Source organism: Hippocampus zosterae, chromosome 11 (genome assembly GCF_025434085.1).
Source record: "Hippocampus zosterae strain Florida chromosome 11, ASM2543408v3, whole genome shotgun sequence".
Taxonomy (NCBI): domain Eukaryota; kingdom Metazoa; phylum Chordata; class Actinopteri; order Syngnathiformes; family Syngnathidae; genus Hippocampus; species Hippocampus zosterae.
Window position 1 is genome coordinate 21,405,665 of NC_067461.1, and position 20,006 is coordinate 21,425,670.

Genomic DNA, 20,006 nt, shown 5'->3' on the forward strand with positions numbered 1-20,006 from the left:
ACACTGGGACAGGCTACAGCATGCCCCGCGACCCTTGTGAGGATAAAGCGGATAAGCAAATGGATGGATGGATGGACGATGGGAGTTGGTGTAGTGGAGTGCACTCCACTACACCAACTCCCATTGTCAGGCGGAGTGCAGGGGCAATGTCATAAAAGGTTCTTCTCATGGAGACAGTCCTGGCTTATCAGTCTATGGCCGAGAAGCAGGGGGTGGTGGTAGGGCACTAGGTTCCATGCGTACGTTCTTCCAGGGGAAAGATCAAGATAGCAGATGTTTTGGGAAGGGTTGCCAACAATTCCAGACAGCTTTGAGTCCGTGGCATGTGTCTCTTCAATGGCGCTGATCAGCCAAATCTGCGATTTCTTTTCCTGAGCGCGGATCCCAACTTCTCAAAGTTGTTATCCATCTTGCAATGATGCTCCAAAACCGCATCCATTTGCGCATCAGTCACCGCTTGGGTCCAAGTGTTGGCCATCCGCGCCGTGCCATCCGTAAAGACCGGCAGCTTCTTCACTTCCAATAAAGCCGCTCCCATCGGTTGAATTTTGCGATAAATCAGGAAACTGCTAACACCAAGCAGCAGCATACCTGCTATCAGAAGGCCGATAATGTAGATGTCTTCAACATCCTCAACAGACAGTTGAGGCAGTATTGACAGGCACAAAATTCTCCACTTCCACGAGGGATCGAGGGTGCAAATGTCCCCGATGGGCAAGTAGGCTTCCCACTGCCTGCTCTTCTCATCAAGAAAATTTTGTAGATGGCATCGAGAGACCAGCCAACCAATTCCATGGTTTGTTTTAGGATGAAAGTACGCCAGGAGGCTAGGAAAGTCAGACAAGGACAGCACATAGACTGAGTGGCGAGCAGGGAAGGGTGAGGGGAGAGCCAAGCAGAAAATGTGCGCTGTATAGTGCGGAAAATACGGTCCTTGGATATTCATTGTTTCTCAATGTTTCTTTGTGCATCAGCACAAGTACATATTTATTCAGTCTAAAGTCAGGCCAAAACAACAGATAAAATGCTTCTCACTTTTAAATGATAAGCTAATGCACAAACCTTTTCTCTTCGTTTTCTTTTCATTTGTATTTGTATTTTTTTTGGATAGACATGATACAGTATTTATAAAGACCGATTTCCCCTTGCAGTAATGAGAGGAGGAAGCCACTCATTGTGCAGAACTGAACTGCCTTGTCTCCTATCTGGATATTTTAGTAATCCCCTCATGCAAGTCTTTCAGAGACCTTCCAAAGGCTGAAACAAGAGACTTGAATGGTTCTCTGATGGAAGAGGCAAGCATGTCTTTTGTTTCCTGCCCACGCTCTCGTACATGACCATAATGCACATAATATCAAGCACAGGGGATTATAGTTCTAATTGTTTTGATTGCTTCAAGAGCTACGATTTAACAGACCCATTGAATTAGAAAATATGGATATTGATCTGCACTTATCGGATAGCACACAAAGAGGCTGATGTAAATGCGCCCACGTTGTCTCTATACACATCACCTGGACACATGAGTACTTGTACATGCATGCATTTTGCCAGACACAAGCATAAATAAAGTTGCAGTGAGTCAATACAGTACATGCTACAATGACATGTCTGTGCTGAGATGGGTAAAATATTGTTTTGAGATACTCTTTTATCTGGACCACCGAGTATTTATATTATTAAGACTTATGTACCGTACTTTCCGCACTATACGGTGCTTCAGCATTCAATGAATGGCCTATTTTAAAACTGTTTTTATATATAGGGTGCACTGCATTATAAGGCGCATAGAATAGGAGCTACAATAGTGGCTGAGGTTGCATTATGCATCCACTAGGTCAGGGGTCCCCAAACTTTTTCCTGTGAGGGCCACATAACTTCCCTTCTCTGATGGGGGGGGGGCGGTGTCAGTTTGTAACATCAACGATCGTAGGGGAGCTTAAAAAATGTAATGTTTCCCACAAAGCCACACATAACCAAATAACCCTTTCCCGGTTCTTTACAGAAAAAAAAGTCAAGAAACAAATAATAACACTATTAATGAAATAAATAATAACTAAATAACCCTCTCTGAGTTCTTCACAGAAAAAACAGGAAATAAATAATAACTAAACAACTCTGTCTCTTTATAGCCCCTTGAAATCCACAAAAAAAGAGCTCTGCCATCTACTAGAACGCCACCTATCTTGTCTTATTTATGTCTGCTACCGTCTTGTTCACGTGTTCTACTAATTGATCTGAGACACAACTAAAACACTGAAACATTCTATGGTGTGTAAATATCTTTGTGACCTTGATTTCAACCCTATTTGCTTCATGGGTCATTTTGCCCCGAAGACCACCTTTGTACATTTTTTTGTACAGGTTCCATGCAAATGTGAATAAAAACATTAAAATTTTTCTGCAGTTGGGGACAATCTAGGAAAAGTCATAAATTTTCAAGTTAAAAAATTATCATTTAGGGGGGTTTTGGTGCGTTTTTAACACTGTGACGGGTCATTTTGACCCGAGGACAACGGGAGTGTTAGAGGGCCGGGTCAAATGTGCCCGTGGGCCGTAGTTTGGTGACCCCTGCACTAGGTGGAGCTACATTAAAAGGAATCCAATACAATACAGCTTTATTCATATAACACTTTCACAACGCTGCAGCTGTAAGAAAGCACTTTACAGAACATTATGTCCAAGAAATCAGATTATTGATCCATATACAAGGCGCATCAGATTATACTTTTAGGTGTGCCTTATAGTTTGGACAATATTAGTTGCATTGATTGAGCCCTCCCTATATATATATATTATATATTAATATATATATAATATGAATATATTAAGGTCATCAAAATGAAGTCAATGTTCTTCCATTAGTTTGAACAAGAACACTCGTTTGTCATTGTTTGGACCGTTCTCTTCGATGTAATCTTGCCTGAGACTATTAATCGTGCAATGATAACGTATTCATAGGGATTCTTTCATGATATTGACCACTTTTCTCTACAGCGTGGATTTTGTGAAATGGTCATCGCAGGGGATGCTGAGAATGAGTCCCGATGCTATGAATTCCCTTTTCAAGCCCACCATCGACCATATCATTCAACACCTCAGTAAGCTACACTTGAAACACACGCATGAAATAAATCTGTTCGCAGGGTTGGTCGTTTGACAACATTTGTGTTTTCCGATGTATTAGTTTGATGTTTGTTACAAGCTTCTGTTAATAATAGCTGACAAAAGCTTATGACCAGTGGAGTAACGGTTGGTTTTAGTAATTAACAGAATTCATATAATAATTTGGGGAGGGGAAAAAACAGATTAATTCCGGTCATTTTATGAACTTTTTCTCATTTTTACATATCTGTGTCATGAAACGTGAAAAGTGGATAAAGTCACAGATTTGTATGCATTCTTGTTTAACCGTAATCTGATTCCCAATTTACTAATTTGTGTTTACGCCACACTTGTTTGCTAGAATTTTGCCGTTGTCGTAGTGAGCCCAGAAAAGACGGCATGTCTAATTGTTGAATAATTTAACAGTTTTGATCGAATTAGATAAATAAACTGTCTTTTATAATCATCTGTGGTTCTTTTCCCTTTCTTTTAATGTAAGATAAACTATAGGACGAAAGCATTTCTGAATAATAAATTTGATATTGCTTATTGTAATCGGGCTCCAGACTGCCCCTTTGAAATGTTCTCTCTTAAATTTCAGCTGATGAATACATTTTTGATCTTGCACTTGTGTGACCAATAAATCTACCGGTTAAAAAAAAAATGATCGGAAAAAAACACACATTTACATATACACAAGAATTTGCAATTTTTTTTGTTGAGAACGGAGGGAAATTTAAATATTTACTTTCCAGTGTGCGCCCCAAAATTTTCTTCCAGTGCCCCTAAAATTTGAAGTTCAAGGCTTACTGTGCGTCTTGTAAAAATATTAGTCTGGACCCATGATAACAGAGATTAATTTGTTTTATGTTTGTTACAAAAAATAAACAAATACATACAAAGAGGACCTGGAAGAAATAATGGCAGACTAAATTGCAATGGCAATGTTGCAGGGCAAAATCTGGTAATGAGACTATTTTTCAAAATTGTTCAGCCTGACTAGTAGCAGCAGCAGTAATAGTAGTAGTAGTAGTATAGAAAGAATCGATAAATCTATATCTTGGCTGTCCAGATGTAATTATTTTGTCAATATAATGATGATGATTTGACATCACAATAAACAAAAACAATTTACCAGCTCAACACAGACATCAGGGGACATGCTGCTTCAGTGAGACACGCATACACAGTACCGCTGCCTCAACACTCCATTGAGTGGGGGCGTTCAACTCAATCGCACAAAACTCGGCCGAAACTCAAAGCAAAAAAATGTAATGAAATCTGTTTTTCTTTTGACATCAAAGCAACTGACAGAATGTAAACATTGTTTGCGGATGGGTAAAAAAGAATCATTTTTTACCTTCACAATAAACACAGCTTGTCGTTAATTTCCTGCCTCATGATAGCCATGCAAAACTTACAAGTGCCTAAACTTTAAAAATGTAATTATGACCCGATTGATATGGATTTTCTGAAGCCAATGGTGACTATGATATTTGTCAGAATAATATTCCGATTGACTAATCGGAATATGTATAAAAATCTCTAATGAATTAAATAACTTCATTTTAGGTCCCTTAAACTTGTACACACAATACCGTATTGGCCCGAATGTAAGACGGTGATTTTTGCATTGAAAGAAGACTGAAAAGGTGGGGGTCGTCTTATATTCGAGGTCTAGACATTATACCCATTCAGGACGCTAGATGGCGCCAGATACATTGACGCGAATGCTGAACTTGACTCCCCAAGCCAAAGTGAACCCCTGCCACGAAAAATAAAAATAGTGGTAGCCGAAGAAGAAAAATAAAAAATAGAGGTAAGAAGGAAAATAGAAGAAAATAACGGAAGAGATAACAGAAAATGGAGATACGTAGTGACAATCTGGAGAAAAGTGGGTCGAAGATCGCCCAGGTTACCCGGCAGCTGAGGAGAAGTTATGATGTAATTTACATTTCAAACACCAGAAGCCATTCATTTACGAATGTGATTGCACTTTAGATTTGAATGACGCAAACGAACATGCTTTTTCTCTCAAATACCTTGTTATAATCATTTGTTTCAGATGCACTGTAATTATTTTCTGTATAAAAATGAATTTGGTGTTCAAAAAGTCTTTTTTCAAACTTGAGTCTTGAAAAAGAGGGGGTCGTCTTATAATCAGGGCCGTCTCATATTCAGGCCAATACAGTATTTATTTCAGTCAGAACATTTGACTGTTTTGCACGACTTTGTCATTTAGTATATGTTTAACTTAAGAAAAAAAACTGCCAATTATTGTTTTGTTCTCATCCAGATGGATTTTTCGTACACGTCACGCAGGGAAGCGAGCTGCATTTATTCATGATAAAAATAATGTTTGATTTTGTATTCCCCTGTAGATGAGCTCTTTGAGAAACCTGAGGTGAGCGACATCAAGTTCCTTTTCCTCGTCGGGGGTTTCGCCGAATCAGCTTTGCTACAGCAGGCCGTTCAGAACATGCTAGAGGGCCGCAGTCGCATCATTATCCCCCACGATGTCGGCCTCACGATCCTGAAGGGCGCAGTTTTGTTCGGTTTGGACCCCAGCATCATCAAAGTCCGCCGCTCGCCGCTTACGTACGGCGTCGGTGTCCTCAATCGCTTTGTAGAGGGCAAGCATCCTCCCGAGAAGCTGCTGGTGAAGGACGGAACGCGCTGGTGCACCGACGTCTTTGACACGTTCATCGCCGCCGACCAGTCGGTAGCGCTCGGCGAGATGGTCAAGCGTAGCTACACGCCGGCCAAGCCCTCGCAGCAGGTCATCGTCATCCACGTCTACTGCACCGAGAAGGAAAAAGTGGGCTTCATCAGCGAGTCGGGCGTCAAGAAGTGCGGCTCACTTCGCTTGGATGTCAGTGGCACGGAAAGCGCGGCGACACGCCGTGAGATCCAGACACTCATGCAATTTGGTGACACCGAGATTCGGGCCATGGCGGTGGACGTGTCCACCGGCCGCACGGTCAAGGCCAGTATTGACTTCCTCAGCCATTGAGGTAGGAGGCAGAGAGCTCTTTGGAAATGGCACAGCTCAGCTGCACATACCCACGAGTAGAATATTTCAAATGTTCACAATTGAGGATTTTCGGGGTATCGTAAGATTAAATCAGTCCAATCACTTCAACCATTATTATCCAGCGGCGTTTTAACAGCCCACTAAAATGTACTGTTAATGCTTGTTCTCTTATTAGCTGAACGATATCATGACACAAGGTCTCAAAGACAACAAAAAAAAAAACCAAACTCGATGTGGATTAATTGCATTGAAAATATTGCCGATGCTCTGAATGTACCTCTGGTATATGTGCTCTGCAAAATAGCTTTATGTGAAAGAAGCTGAAAAGAGGAACTTATAATTAAGCTTGGTGTCAAGTGTACATCTTAGTTCTCTTCTGAATTACACATTTAGGTTTAGTTGATATTGGATTTGGATGAGAGTCTTGATTGCGTATGGGTCCGTCCGTTCAACTCTCACCAAATGTAGTTGACGGTCAGCACATGCCATCAGGCATCACTTCAGCCACCGTCATTATTTGTTGAACACGCCAAATGCAGGGTTGGAGGAACTGGCGGGGAATCCAACTGTACCGTCTGCATGAAATGGCAAATTAACCCAAAGTAGCATGACACTCATGCTTTTACCTGCCAGCCCCCCCCCCCCCCCGACCCCCCCAAAAAACCATGAAAGTGTTCCACAATGAAGAATTAATTGAGACATGGAAAATAGCCTTAAGAGGTCAAGTGTGAAGTAAACTTGGCCAAGCATCTTTTGAGTAATACTTATGTTAGTTTTTTTTTAGACCCACAGCAACGTGCTTAACAACGAAAATGCTTTTGTTCGGCAATCTCCGGCAAATGACGTCATTCACAGACTACCGAGTTGTCAGTCAGCCATTGTCCCGCATCGTTGATTGTCCCATTAACTGCTCTTTGCCATTGTTATCGAGATATTCTGTCAAATGCACAGTTCACATTCAAGCGAACAGTTGTTTGAGTAGCCAAAAGAAAAGACTAGGGCATCTAAATGGACCAGAAAATATAATACATTCCACCCCGGTGTGGACGAGCATTCTTTCTTCCAAGCACTTAAGACCTGTTTTGTCTACCGGATTTGCAAAAAGGGGAGGCTAATCAATTAATAACTGTCCATTGTTAATGAAAACATTTGATTCAAAAATATTGTACTCATATATGAATAGAATCATATACGAAAACATCCAAACTTTATCAGTGCATGGATGGAATCCTTGGTCATGGTTTGCAACTAACAATGCTTGCAGACATAATGTGCGGAGAGGCCAATAACGCAACAACAACAACAATAATGCAACAACAACTTAGCAATGACAATGCAGGACACGCACCCACTATGACATGTGCTATCAGTGCTCGTAGGAATGCATGGACCAAGTCGGTAATGCCATCATGCCCAATTTACAGCAAGGCACAGCATCGAATTGCAAACAATAACGCTAGCCTAACACCTGCAGCCGATATAGCTTACCGTTCTTCCAATCCCGATGAATTTCCAATAACCTCCTCTTTCTCCAACTCTTCAAAAACCTGGATTTTGTTGTTGTTTGCAACGGCCTTCACCCTGGGCGGGTTGAACCGGCTTCTTCATTTGCGCGCACGACATCCCTGATCATGGCGGCCCAAGCGCGGCGATCCTGTGCCAGGTCAACCGACAGCTTCAGCCAGTCCTGGTTCCACCGTCTCAGACCCACCACCAAGGGGCCGGAAAGATACGAGAGGTCTTCTTTCATCGTGGTGGCCCAGGTCTTGACTTGTCCACCACGCCGCTTGCGCCAGACTGGCAAAGGAGCAGGAATGAGAACATCCCTGATCAACTCGCCCTCCTGGTGGCGTGCCGCATGCCCGAACCAACGGAGTCGGCGTTGCAGGAGAGAGAGCGTAAGGGGCTAAGGTGCAGGCAGCGACGAAGGTCAGCAGTGGGGACCCGGTCCGATCGGCGGCGGCGGAGAATATGGCGGACGCAATCGTTATCAAAGACTTCCAGCTTGCGCTGGTCAGCCACTCTCATAGGCCAGGTCTCACAGCCATAAAGCAGGATGGTCCGCACGATCGCCTGGTAGACACGCCCCTTTGTCACTGCCGAGATCTCGCGCCGACCCCACAGATGGCGTTGTAGGCGCACGAAGGCGGATCTGGCAGCCCCGATGCGATGCACGACTTCTGCTTCTCCTTGCCCTGACGGAACCACAGAGCAACCGAGATATGTGAAGGAATCAACGTTTTCCAGGGTCACGCCCTCCAGTGACAGCGACCGTTGGTCAGCTGGGTTAGTGAGGGAGGACATGATCTTGGTCTTCGAGGCGTTGATGCGCATTCCAACGGTCAGGGCCGTTCGATGGATTTTCATCAGCGCGTTTTCAACTTCCTCGAACGTGTTTCCAAGTAGAGCGATGTCATCTGCGTATGCCAGGTCCGACACTGCGACATCTCGGCCGACCCTCACACCCTCAAAGCCATGGAGAGCAGTGTTGAGGATGTGGTCGATGGCATAGTTGAATAAGGTTGGCGAGAGTGCGCAGCCTTGTCGGACACCCGACCGCACCTCAAAGGTTTCTGATTCGCTGCCGTAGGCCCGCACTCGGACTCGGGTTGACCGGTAGTACCCCTGGATGAGCCGAAGCAGTTTCACAGGGATCCCGTCAGCCTTCATGATCATCCACAACACACCCCGGTCAACTGAATCAAATGCTGCGGCAAAGTCGATGAAGCACACGACTGTTGGTTGTTGGTAGGCCCATCGTTGCTCCAAGGTGCGACGCAGGCTAAAAATCTGGTCTACACATCCCCTTCCGGGGCGAAAGCCACCCTGAGTTGGGCGAGTCCGGTGGTCACGGGCCATCTGGAAGCGTTTCAGCAGAAGGACGACGAATGCTTTTGCAGCCACATCGAGAAGGCTAATGCCTCTGTAGTTGGCGCACAGCTTCTTGTCTCCCTTCTTGAAAAGGGGTATTAACACTGCTTCGCTCCAGTCATCCGAGATTGTCTCGGACGTCCATACGGCGTTGTAGACGCGACGAAGCCACGCTGCGAAGACGTCAATATCGCTTTTGTAAACTTCCGCCGGGATGCCGTCTTCACCTGGGGCTTTATTATTCCTGAGCTGAAGCAGGACGTCTCGAATTTCGTCTACCGTAGGTGGGTCCGAGCTGCAGTCGTACTCCTCATCAATTGCAGGAAGCACAGGCGCCAACACTGGTGGTGGGTGATTGAGTAGGACTTCGAAGTGTTCGCGCCAACGTTGCAGCCGTTCCTCTAGGGAGGTTATCACAGAACCGTTCACTGTGCAGATTGTTTCGCTGACTCCAGCGGATTTCCTGCTCGCCTTCTTTACCAACTGATAAAGCTTGCGGGTATCTCCCGCAGCGGCGGCCCTCTCAGTTTCTTCGGCAAAGTCGCACCAATAGGCATTTCGATCTGCCCGAATCGCCCGAGTGGTAAGTCGCCGTAGTTCGCGAAAGTTGGCTGCTCCCGTTACTCGCGCAAGCCTGGATCGTTCTGCAAGGGCCAGAGTGTTTGCAGTGATCCAGTCACGGTTCTGGCGTTTGGTGGAGATGAGGTGTGAGCGTGCAGCTGCAATGACGGTAGATTTGAGTTCCCGCCACTTCTGCTCTGGCTCATTGGAAGCCGGTTGTAGTTGAGCGAAGCGGTTTTGGACCTCCACTTGAAAATTCTTCCCTCCATCCAGCTTCAATTTCACGACATCAATCCGCGTGGTGCGTTTTGAAGGGCGATTAACTTTAAGTCTGATGCGAAGGGTAGCACGCACAAACACGTGGTCGTAGCCGCTCTTGCCTCCCGTGTCTGCTCCACGGTACGCCCGTGCGTCGAGGACTGAACTCGCCCAACCGAACCAGTATGTAGTCAATCTGGTTAGTCGTCCGCCCATCGTTCGAGTACCAGGTGACTAGCTGATGTTGGGGGTGTTGGAAGCGTGTATTCATCACGACTAGGCGATTTGAGGATTCCCTCAGATAGGCTTGAAAGGGACAAAGGCTGCATCCATCAGGTACACAGATGTACTCATGTGATCACTGGCTATGTTGGTTGCTTACATCCACTCATTGAATCTGTGAAGCAACATTGCATCTTGTGTTTAAATCTACCGTATTTTCCGCACTAAAAGGCGCACCCAAAATCCTTCCATTTTCTTAAAGGCTCACAGCGCGCCTTAAAATCCGATGCGCCTTGTGTATGGTCATTTCAACCCCAAAATGGCTCCTTGCTCGAGACATGCTGACAACGCAGAGTTCAAACTTAAGGCGATGGGTTACACAGTTGAACACGGAAATAGAGCAGTGGCAAGAGAGTTCAATGTTGACGAGTCAATGTTATAACTTGCTGTTGGTTAAGTGAACTGTGTCGCTGCTTTATGAAATAAGTCTTGTGGATGCATTGTAGATTGCGTCTTATAATGCGGTGCGTCCAATATATGTCAAACATGCTGCAAGGAAGTACCACCGTTAGATCCTATTTAGTGTTGCCTCGGTTGTAATGCTTACACTTATTAGATGAAATGTTGCTTGCCCACTTGGATGTGCAGAGCCTTTGTGTGACAAACAGTAATATTTTTTTTATTTCTGTAGATACAGTATTTAAATATTGTACAGATTTTTTTGCATCGAATTGATAGCCTTAGCCGCAGTCGTTTTATGCGTGTGTTTTCACTTTTCATAGTCAGCACGTCATCCAGCACAGCACGAGAGACAGCATGGCACATTTTTGCCAGACAAACAGGTCATTCATTCATTACCCTTCCATTATGTCTAACATGTCACACCACTCTGCCAGCTTGCATGTTGTCAGTGTCCTACCTCTTCTAAATGGTTTGGGGCCATCATTAATGTGTGCTGCCTGAGAAAGTAAATGTTCAGTACTACAATAGATGAGAAGTGGTCTAATTGCTCTGTACTGTCCATTCAAATTAAGCTATAGGTTATGGTGACCGACTTGTTGTCGTTGTTTCCTGTTGGAAGAATTCTGAGGGAATCCATTCTTAAATTTCAAATACTGTACAATCAGCAAAAAATATCCAGTCACACGTCATGATGTTTGAGAAATGTAATTCACATTGGAGACCTTAGATTTAAGGATATCGATAGAAAGATATCTCTTTTTACCACTGTGTGAAGATAAGAGAAAGTTTTAGTGATCCACAGAAGTGAAATTCGGGACATCAACAGGAGTAACAGTTTCTTGTAATCGATTCTAAGGAGGCCTTAGCTAGTCATGTTAGCACCTTAACTAGTTCCACCCAAATGGTGCATTCCATTTTGCTTCCAGTGCATCATCATGCAATTATTGAAAAATGAATTCCACGTCGAGAGAATTCTAAATTCTAAACTCATCCATTTATACGTCCATTCCTAATATCTTAATAGTCAGTCAATAAATGACTTCAATTTTTAGTGTCCCAAACACTGATGCTGCAGTTCTTCACATTTCATCGTTTTACATTTGTCAAAATGTCCGAAGTTTGATTTTAAGGGAAATGTATGTTTTTGCGGTGTTTGGCACACAAATTTGAAAATCTTCTAGAGCGCTTGCGGGTGACTGGAAACTGTCAGCAAGCGCGGCTTCAGTTTGTTTCTGCAACTGCGTTACTACTTAGCTGACACAAAATGCTGGATGTTGTACGGTAATACAACATCCGTTGCCTCCATTTTTAACCCGGGAATCTGTGCCTTGAAAAGTTGACATTTGCAGTTTGTTTGTTTTTTGATGGGAGTTGGGAAGGGGGCGTTTTAAAATATAGTACACAGGTTGTCAGTCTGTCATTCATAGTGTTGTACTTGATAAGATGGAATGTAACTATTTCTGTCGTAATTGATGCTGAACTTAACACTGAATACAACTATATGTAAACATTTTATTTTACTTCAGCCTCACTTGGGTTCTTAAAATTTGTTTCCAAAGGGACGAGAGAATCTTTCAGAATTGTCTTAATATGTTGTTAATATGTTAAAAGTGTTGTTCTGAACAGAATAACACTGGTTCTTTACTTTGCCTCAGTTTCTTCACGACGCCATGACCAAAGAATTCTGGCAAACTGGCCAAATTCTTAAAGCTTGATTAATTGCGCATTATGTCTTGTCACCGTTTACAATTCCACACATCCAGTGTGCTGTCTCTAGACGTTTAGTGTGTAGACAAGTCAAGTGTACAATTTTCTTTCTGTTTTACATGAAAGTCTTGGGCCAGTATCATCATGATGGACAACAATTACTGCAGTACACAATACAACGCAATCTATGAAATAATGTGCCAGCATGAAAGTCATCTCACGAATCAACTCGCGACCAATGGTCCTATTTTAATACATGGCTGTTTTCATAAATGCACAGATTTTATGTGATATATTTAGTTTGAATTACCTTGTATATTATTATATAATATATTACCCAGTGGTCCCCAACCTTTTTTTTTTTTTTGTATCACGGACTGGTTAGTACCACCATTTTTTTTCCATTGCTTCCAAGTTGCCAATTTTTAAGCATTGGTATTGACAACAATGATAATCACAGAATAATTCAACATTTTATGAACGTTCATTCATTTCAAACGGTGTTAGTCTACTGCACAACAAATGCAAAATAAAATAACACAGTGAACTACGGAGAAATGGGCCAATTAGGAACAATAAATATGCCCTATAATGTAAACAATCATTTTCGAAGCTACGATCCTACCTACGATGTTATAGCATCGTCGCTACTTGCAATGGGTTACAGGGTTCATTGCTGCATTATTAGTGATTAAACTGCTTATGGTTACGTCTGCAGGAAAACTCTTCTTCGCATTTTCATGTTTTCCATTTGGTCACTTGTTCAAACGATTCAACGGGTTTGGCAGTGCAAAAAACTGTCTTGTTTTTGTCGACATAGCACGCACAACAGCTTCCTGCAAGGGGGAATTTCTCTTGTCAAAATAGCTTCATCTTAAGAAATCACGGCAGCCGATCAGCTGCGCGTTTCGATGTGCGTTACATCAATTTGTAACTATTACATTCTCTGTTGTGCTTATTCTTTCATTTACTGGCTTTTATTCGGTTTATTTCAACTTTCATAACCAAATGTTTCGAAGGAGGACTCCGATTGGCCTGAGTCGTGCACATTTACGCCACGTCTGACGACGCAAATTTGTTCACGGCTCGCAGGTTTGTCTCTGTGAGGCCCGGTCCCAAACGGACTGAATTTGGGGACCACTGGTATAGACTATATTCAAGGTATTCAAGGGATGCAGAGCACAGAAACGGTTGGATACTACTACCGCTGTTTTTCTCTATTGTGATATTGAGCAGGGTTGTGGATCACACATTGGCACACAAAACCTAAAAAAAAAAAAAAAAAAAGACCCCCCCCCCAAAAAAATAATAAAAATAAACAACAACTGTGAATTACAGCAAACGCCTGATGTCAGTCAGCAACCTTGTAGTGTTGTTATTACTCATGTTGTGCTTCTGTGTTATTGTCCGGTTCGCTTTATGATGATTTGAAATGCCAATTCTAGCCGGTCGTGCTTTCAAGTAGCAGGCAGCGCAAGCGTGGCTCTTATTAGATCACCTTTCCGCACGTTTTGCATGTGTCCTAAAAGATCAAAACTGTACAAGTTGACCGCAGTCGCACAACAACCAAGGTTCAATGCTACTGGACATGGAGGTGTGGAGGAAGCTGTGAGCTGGCCACCACATCACTGTATACCGTACTGATATAAGCTATTACCTTTTTTTTTTTTCAAGATGCGGGCTCACACAGGTAACTGTGAAATGGAATAATGCACTAACACAATTTCTATAGGCAGTTTATTGGATGCTTTCACACTAAGAGCCCTTTAGTTTGTTTTAATCCAAACACTAGTTGCTTCGCCGAACAGCAATTTGTTGGTTGCTGAGTTTAAGACTTAAGTGGAAATCCAATCAAAATACAACCTTGTATTTTTTGTGTTTTACAGTAAGACAAACACTTGAGGTGGGCTCCACTTCGGATCTTCTCCCTCACTCCTGAATGTAGTTTTTGTTGTTCATTTTTCAATGGATGAGGTTTATTTTATTTGTATCTTGAATTGCTTCACATCTTCGTCCGCCAATTTCACATAAAGTGTATTCTAACCACATGAATAAGTACAGCTTTCACTGTCAGATTCCCATGAATAAAAATGTGGATTTCAAAGAACGTTTGTTTCTGCTTTGTTGTCTTTATTTTTGGTGGAGAAAATGCTAACGACAAATCAGAATAGTCATGCAGAGCGTTACCGTTCAGAATATTAGACACACTTTATTATTGAACCACTTTATCATGTTTCTACATCTTAATTGGAGTTCATCTAATTCACTTGACTGGAAACTTTAGACACACACCCGTCCATAGTTTGTTAGGGCCCACAGCTGGCAGTTTGTCAGAGCACAAACTAAGCATCAAGTCAAAGGAATTGCCTGTAGAGCTCCAAGACAGGATTATCTCAAGGCACCGACGGATCTGGGGAAGGACACAGAAGCATTTCTGCTGCTTCGTCGGTCCCATTAAGTACACGGGCCTCCATCATCAGAAAATGCAAAAAATTCGGAACCGCCAGGGCTCATCTCAAAGCTGCTGCTTTTTTCAGTAGGATAACAACACTAAGCATGCAGCCAAGATATCAAATAGAATACCTTCAGGTTTCCAGGGCAACTACACTATGTATATATATTTAAGTGGCCCAGCCAGAGCCCAGACTTGAACTTGATTGAATATCTCCGGAGGGATCTGAAAATGTCTGCACCACATACCTGTCAACCTCGGCTAATAGCTGCCCTTATAAATGATAACGATTCCCCTTACAAAGCAACAAAAACCCTTACAACATGCACCGCGCAGCCAGTGTAATATAAATAACAAGGATAATTTGTACAAATAAAGTATTTTATTCAAATTACAAAGTTTGCAATGCAATACATCAATTCAAAGACTTCTTTCAGTTCTTTTTTCCAATTCACAAAAACACACACCGTGCCCTCAGTGCTGCTTATTGTACGCTGATGTGCATGATTTGGCAGACTTTATCTGCTCTAAGGAGGGTTTCACTTCTGAGCAGCAATTGTCACAATTCAATTTCATTTGCAATAACGAGTGAGAGTATCCGATCCCACGGTCTTCCTATATTCCGTATGGGTTTTCCTCACAAGGTTGAATTGAAAACCCTCTCGCTATCACCATTGCTAACGAAGAAGGCTGAGCAGAACTTTATAAATCTTTTTCATGAGTGGAAATCGATCTTGTCCTCATCCATTCTTCATTTTGAATATTTCAGGCCAAAATGTCATGGGATGAATAGGTCTTCCATCCTGGCTTTTCTGTGGGAGAAGATCATCAGGTATTAGCTGGTAATCTTCCCATTCATCCTTGATATCTTCCTGGTCAAAGTCTGGAGTAATCACTTAACCAAAGAATATGAGGATAGTCTAGCACATCTCGCTTTCTTGAGTCTAATACCACCAAGTCACTCAGAAGACTATTGTCAAATGGCAACTTGTTAATCATTTTTTTCACTATGGCTTGTGCCACCAGTGCTCCCCAACCTGACAGACTTTGAGAGGTGCTGCAAAGAGGACCGAACAAAACTACCCAAAAGATACACATGCTAAGCTTGTGCATCAACAAGTATTTAGCAAAGGCTGTGAATACTTGAGTAGTCATCATTTCTTTGTCTTTTATTCAGATTTTTTAAAATATCATTATGGACTGTTTTATCCATCCATTTTCCGAACCGCTTGATCCTCACTAGGGTCGCGGGGGGTGCTGGAGCCTATCCCTGCTGTCTTCGGGCAGTAAGCGGGGGACACCCTGAATCAGTTGTCAGCCAATCGCAGGGCACACAGAGACGAACAACCATTCACGCCCACACTCACACCTAGGGACAATTTAGAGCGTTCAATCATCCTGCCATGCATGTTTTTGGAATGTGGGAGGAATCCGGAGTACCCGGAGAAAACCCACACAGGCCCGGGGTAAAAATGCAAACTCCACACAGGGAGGGCGGAGCTGGAATCGAACCCGGTACCTCTGCAATGTGAAGCCGACATGCTAACCACTGGACTACCGGGCCGCCTGGACTGTTTTATGTAAAATGAAATAAAAATGTAATACTCCATTCATTTAATTAACTCGGACTGTGTTTAATAAACTCATTAGTGAGCTACGCCCTACCCCAGCCAATTTAGGGTGGAAGGCTGACGCGACACCCTAGTCCGATTGCCAGTCAATCACGGGAAACAAAAGACGTAGACAACCTTTCACACTCTTATTCACACCATGCTGCAGATGCAAATATGTTATATTTAAATACAGGCAGCACACTCAACTAGTGGTGAGACATCTGTCTCACAGTTTAGCAGTTCTGGGTTTGAATCATTTCAAAACCTTCTATATTAGGTTAACTGAAGACTCTTTAGGTGTGATTGTTAGCATCAAAAATTGTCAAAAAAAACGACCTGGGATTGGGTGTATCAAGTCTCTGGCCTATAGTCAGCAGAGGGCAAGGCTCAAGGACAAGTGGTCTACAAAATGGATGAATTAAAAAGTAGAGGGGGAAATGTCTGCAGTTTAAATGTTGAATGTCCATCATGCCATATTGGAGTTCAATCCAAATGTAAACGGTCAGGTTCACATTCCACAGCCTGCAGCAATGCCTCCAATAATATGAACAACTTGCAATCATAATTTAGTATGAGTTTATATTAAAGCAGTGTCCCCGACTACGTCTGGATGAAGAAGCACCAATTCAATATTGATGGGGTTTTCACAGGCAGCCGTGCAGTTCACAGAACCATTTTGTTCATTAGCACCGTGTAATGTTACTTGTTATGTATGTTCAGCATTTAAAAAAAAGATATCAGCACCACGAATTTATTGTGGTGATTTTCAGACGCATTTGAAGCTTGTACGTCCCTACGCTTGTTAAGTTGTTTTTGTTTCATCACTTGCTTTGGAAGTTTTGTAATGCCACACTGCCACCATGCGAGATTTCTGCAGAATGTCAGTTTTTTTCCAGTATTTGTTTCTGCACAGAGTAAGCGTGTGTAACGCTGCAATACGAGGCCATTGGACTTTAAATCAGCTTCAGACATGATGCTGTGATAATTGGGGAACGATTCTCATTTTTTTCATAAGCAGTAGGTGATATCTTGAATTGAAACAATTTTACTTTTGAATGTCAGATATATATCAGCATGTATTGTATTGTATTGTATTGTCAGAGTTCACTGTTCTTCGAAGAAATAAAAAATCAATTACAGTACAGAAATGCTGAAGATCGCATGCCCACTTGCAACTTTTTCTTCAATTTTATTTTAACCTGCCTTAATTTTGCCGTGATTTTATTTCGTTTACTTCATTCGTGTTATTAAAGATATGTGTGCTACTGTACTCATGAGCGCATTTAACCCTGTCATGAATGAAAATTCTGCACGGAACATACCTGAAAATTAAATTATCATATTAAAACAAAATTGCATTGAACATAATCGAAAATGAGTAGCAAGAAGAAAAAAGTTATTTACTCCTACCCCTTTCTTATAACCCACATAACGTTTAGAGTATAGTAATATAATTAGAATAACAATAATAATTCCTGCAGAAGGTACATAGTGGACGTCATGGTGAACTTGTTGCGGTGCTGATGTGGCAGTTGGTTGACCCTCTGTCACATTGGCATATAGATGCCTTTGGAGGCGAGCTTTTGTACATTGAGGAGGAGCAACTCAAAGTTTAGCCTGGGTTGTTCGTGGATGTCACGGAGAGTCTTCATCACATGTGCATAAGCTCTTGTGGGGGGGGGGGTCGAAATGATAATGAAAGTGCATCTTATTTAAAGGCACCTTTATTGTCACTCAAGAACAAGGTACATTGTTATATCACGTTAGATAAAATAAATGAATTTATAATGTATATTAGGCCTTTATATATCTACTGTATTTTCCGCACAATTAGGCGCAACTAAAAGCATTTACTTTCCTCAAAAGACGACAGTGTGCCTTAGTATCCAATGCGCATTATATATGAATCAATATTCGAATTTCTTGGACGTAGTATTTTAAATGTCTGCAAAGTGCTTAGTTAAAGCTACACTGGTTATGAAAGCACAATATAAATAAAGCTGTATTGTATTGCATTACCTTTAGCAAAGCTCTGTCAAGTCGATGCATAACGCAACCCCAGCCACTATTGTAGCTTGTAGTGCCTTATAGTCTAGTGATTATAAGACGAATAGGCCATTCATTTAAGGTGTGCCTTACACTCCGAAGTGCCTCATAGAAAAAAAATACAGTAAATAATTTCTTAATCCATCCATCCATTTTCCAATCCACTTATCCTCATAATGGTCCATCTTCAGGGGCGGGGGACACCCTGAACTGGTTGCCAGCCGATCACAGGGCACACAGAGACGAACAACCATTAGTGCTCACACTCACACCTAGGGACAATTTTGAGTGTTCTATCCGCCTGCCATGCATTTTTTTTTGGAATGTGAGAGGAAACTGGCGTGCCCGGAGAAAACCCACACAGGCTCGGGGAGAACATGCAAACTCTACACAGGCAGGCCAGAACTGGAACTGAACCTTGTACTTCAGTGAGGTCGGCACGCTAACCATTGGACTACTGGGCCGCCCAAAGGCTTTTTTATTTTCATAATATTGTAGCACGAGCTTGGATGTATTTTAAAGGGACACTTGAATGGGCCGAAATTTGGCACTTATATTATCAAAAAATTATGTAAAAGCTCCACCTCCCCTGATCCCCTCCCCACAAAAGAATCTGTAGTGATTTAAAGGTCAAGTTTGAAGTAAACTTGGCCAACCATCTTTTGAGTATTTTTGAAGGCTAAAAGTGTTTTAAGCATACCTTTGGGGTTTTTTTTCACGCGACACACGCAGGTTCATGGTTAGACCCATCACAACAATCACAAAATGCTCTTTTTCGGCAATTTCCGGCGAATGACATCATAAAGTGTCCTTGGGTGTCTTGAAAGGCGCTTATAAATAAAATGTATTATTATTCAAAGCATGCCGAGTCTCCAGTCAGCCATTGAACTGCATTGTTGATTGTCCCGTTAACTGCTCTTTGCTACTGTTATCGTGTTATTCGGCGACGCACTCGACGAGAAGACCTGTTTTCTTAACCTGATTTGCAAAAAAGGGAGATGTTATAATCAATCAATAACTCTAGCTGTCGAACTGGCTTTGTACACTTTCCATATTGAGCACTGCTATTGGTGTCCTTGAAGTAATCTTACACTTCCGGGTGTGTCACTTGCCAGGATCTCACTTCGGGAAAACGTTTACTTAGTCAAATTATGAAATAGAACTGATATTTCCATGCTGTATTTAATGTAGTTTATTTCATTACTTGTTCTCCCCGTGCATGCGTAGGTTTTCTCCAGGTACTCCGATTTCGTACCACATTCCAAAAACATGCATGGCAGGTTAATGGAACACTCGAAATTGTCCATATGTGTGACGGATGGGTGTTGGTCTATGTGTGCCCAGCAATTGGTGGGCAACCAGTTACCCGCCAACTGCCCGTAGACAGCTGGGATAGGCTCCAGCACGCTACGCGGCTCTTATTAGAATAAGCATACATACATATACATATACAGTACTGTACTCCATGTATATGTATATATATATATATATATATATATATATATATATATATATATATACATACATATATACAATACAATACAATACATGCTGATTTATATAGCGCTTTCACAACAGCAGCAGCTGTAACAAAGTTAACAAAGTAAAATAGTAAACACAACACATAACATAAAACACGGACAGTCGTGCAGTCCTAACCACTTATCCGTCACAC

The 20,006-nt window shown here is 42.3% G+C and overlaps 1 protein-coding gene across 7 annotated transcripts in view; it reads left to right on the forward strand.

Annotated features, from left to right (window-relative positions):
* The window catches only part of hspa12a (heat shock protein 12A), a 73,869-nt gene extending 59,542 nt beyond the window's left edge, over positions 1–14,327 (forward strand). For all 7 annotated transcript variants that reach the window (XM_052081064.1, XM_052081063.1, XM_052081065.1 and 4 more), the window contains 2 exons: positions 2,998–3,101; positions 5,487–14,327. In XM_052081064.1, the coding sequence (XP_051937024.1) occupies positions 2,998–3,101; positions 5,487–6,118 (736 nt within the window). In that variant the 3' untranslated portion in view covers positions 6,119–14,327. The remainder of the gene's footprint in view (positions 1–2,997; positions 3,102–5,486) is intronic.
* The last annotated feature ends 5,679 nt before the right edge of the window (positions 14,328–20,006 follow it).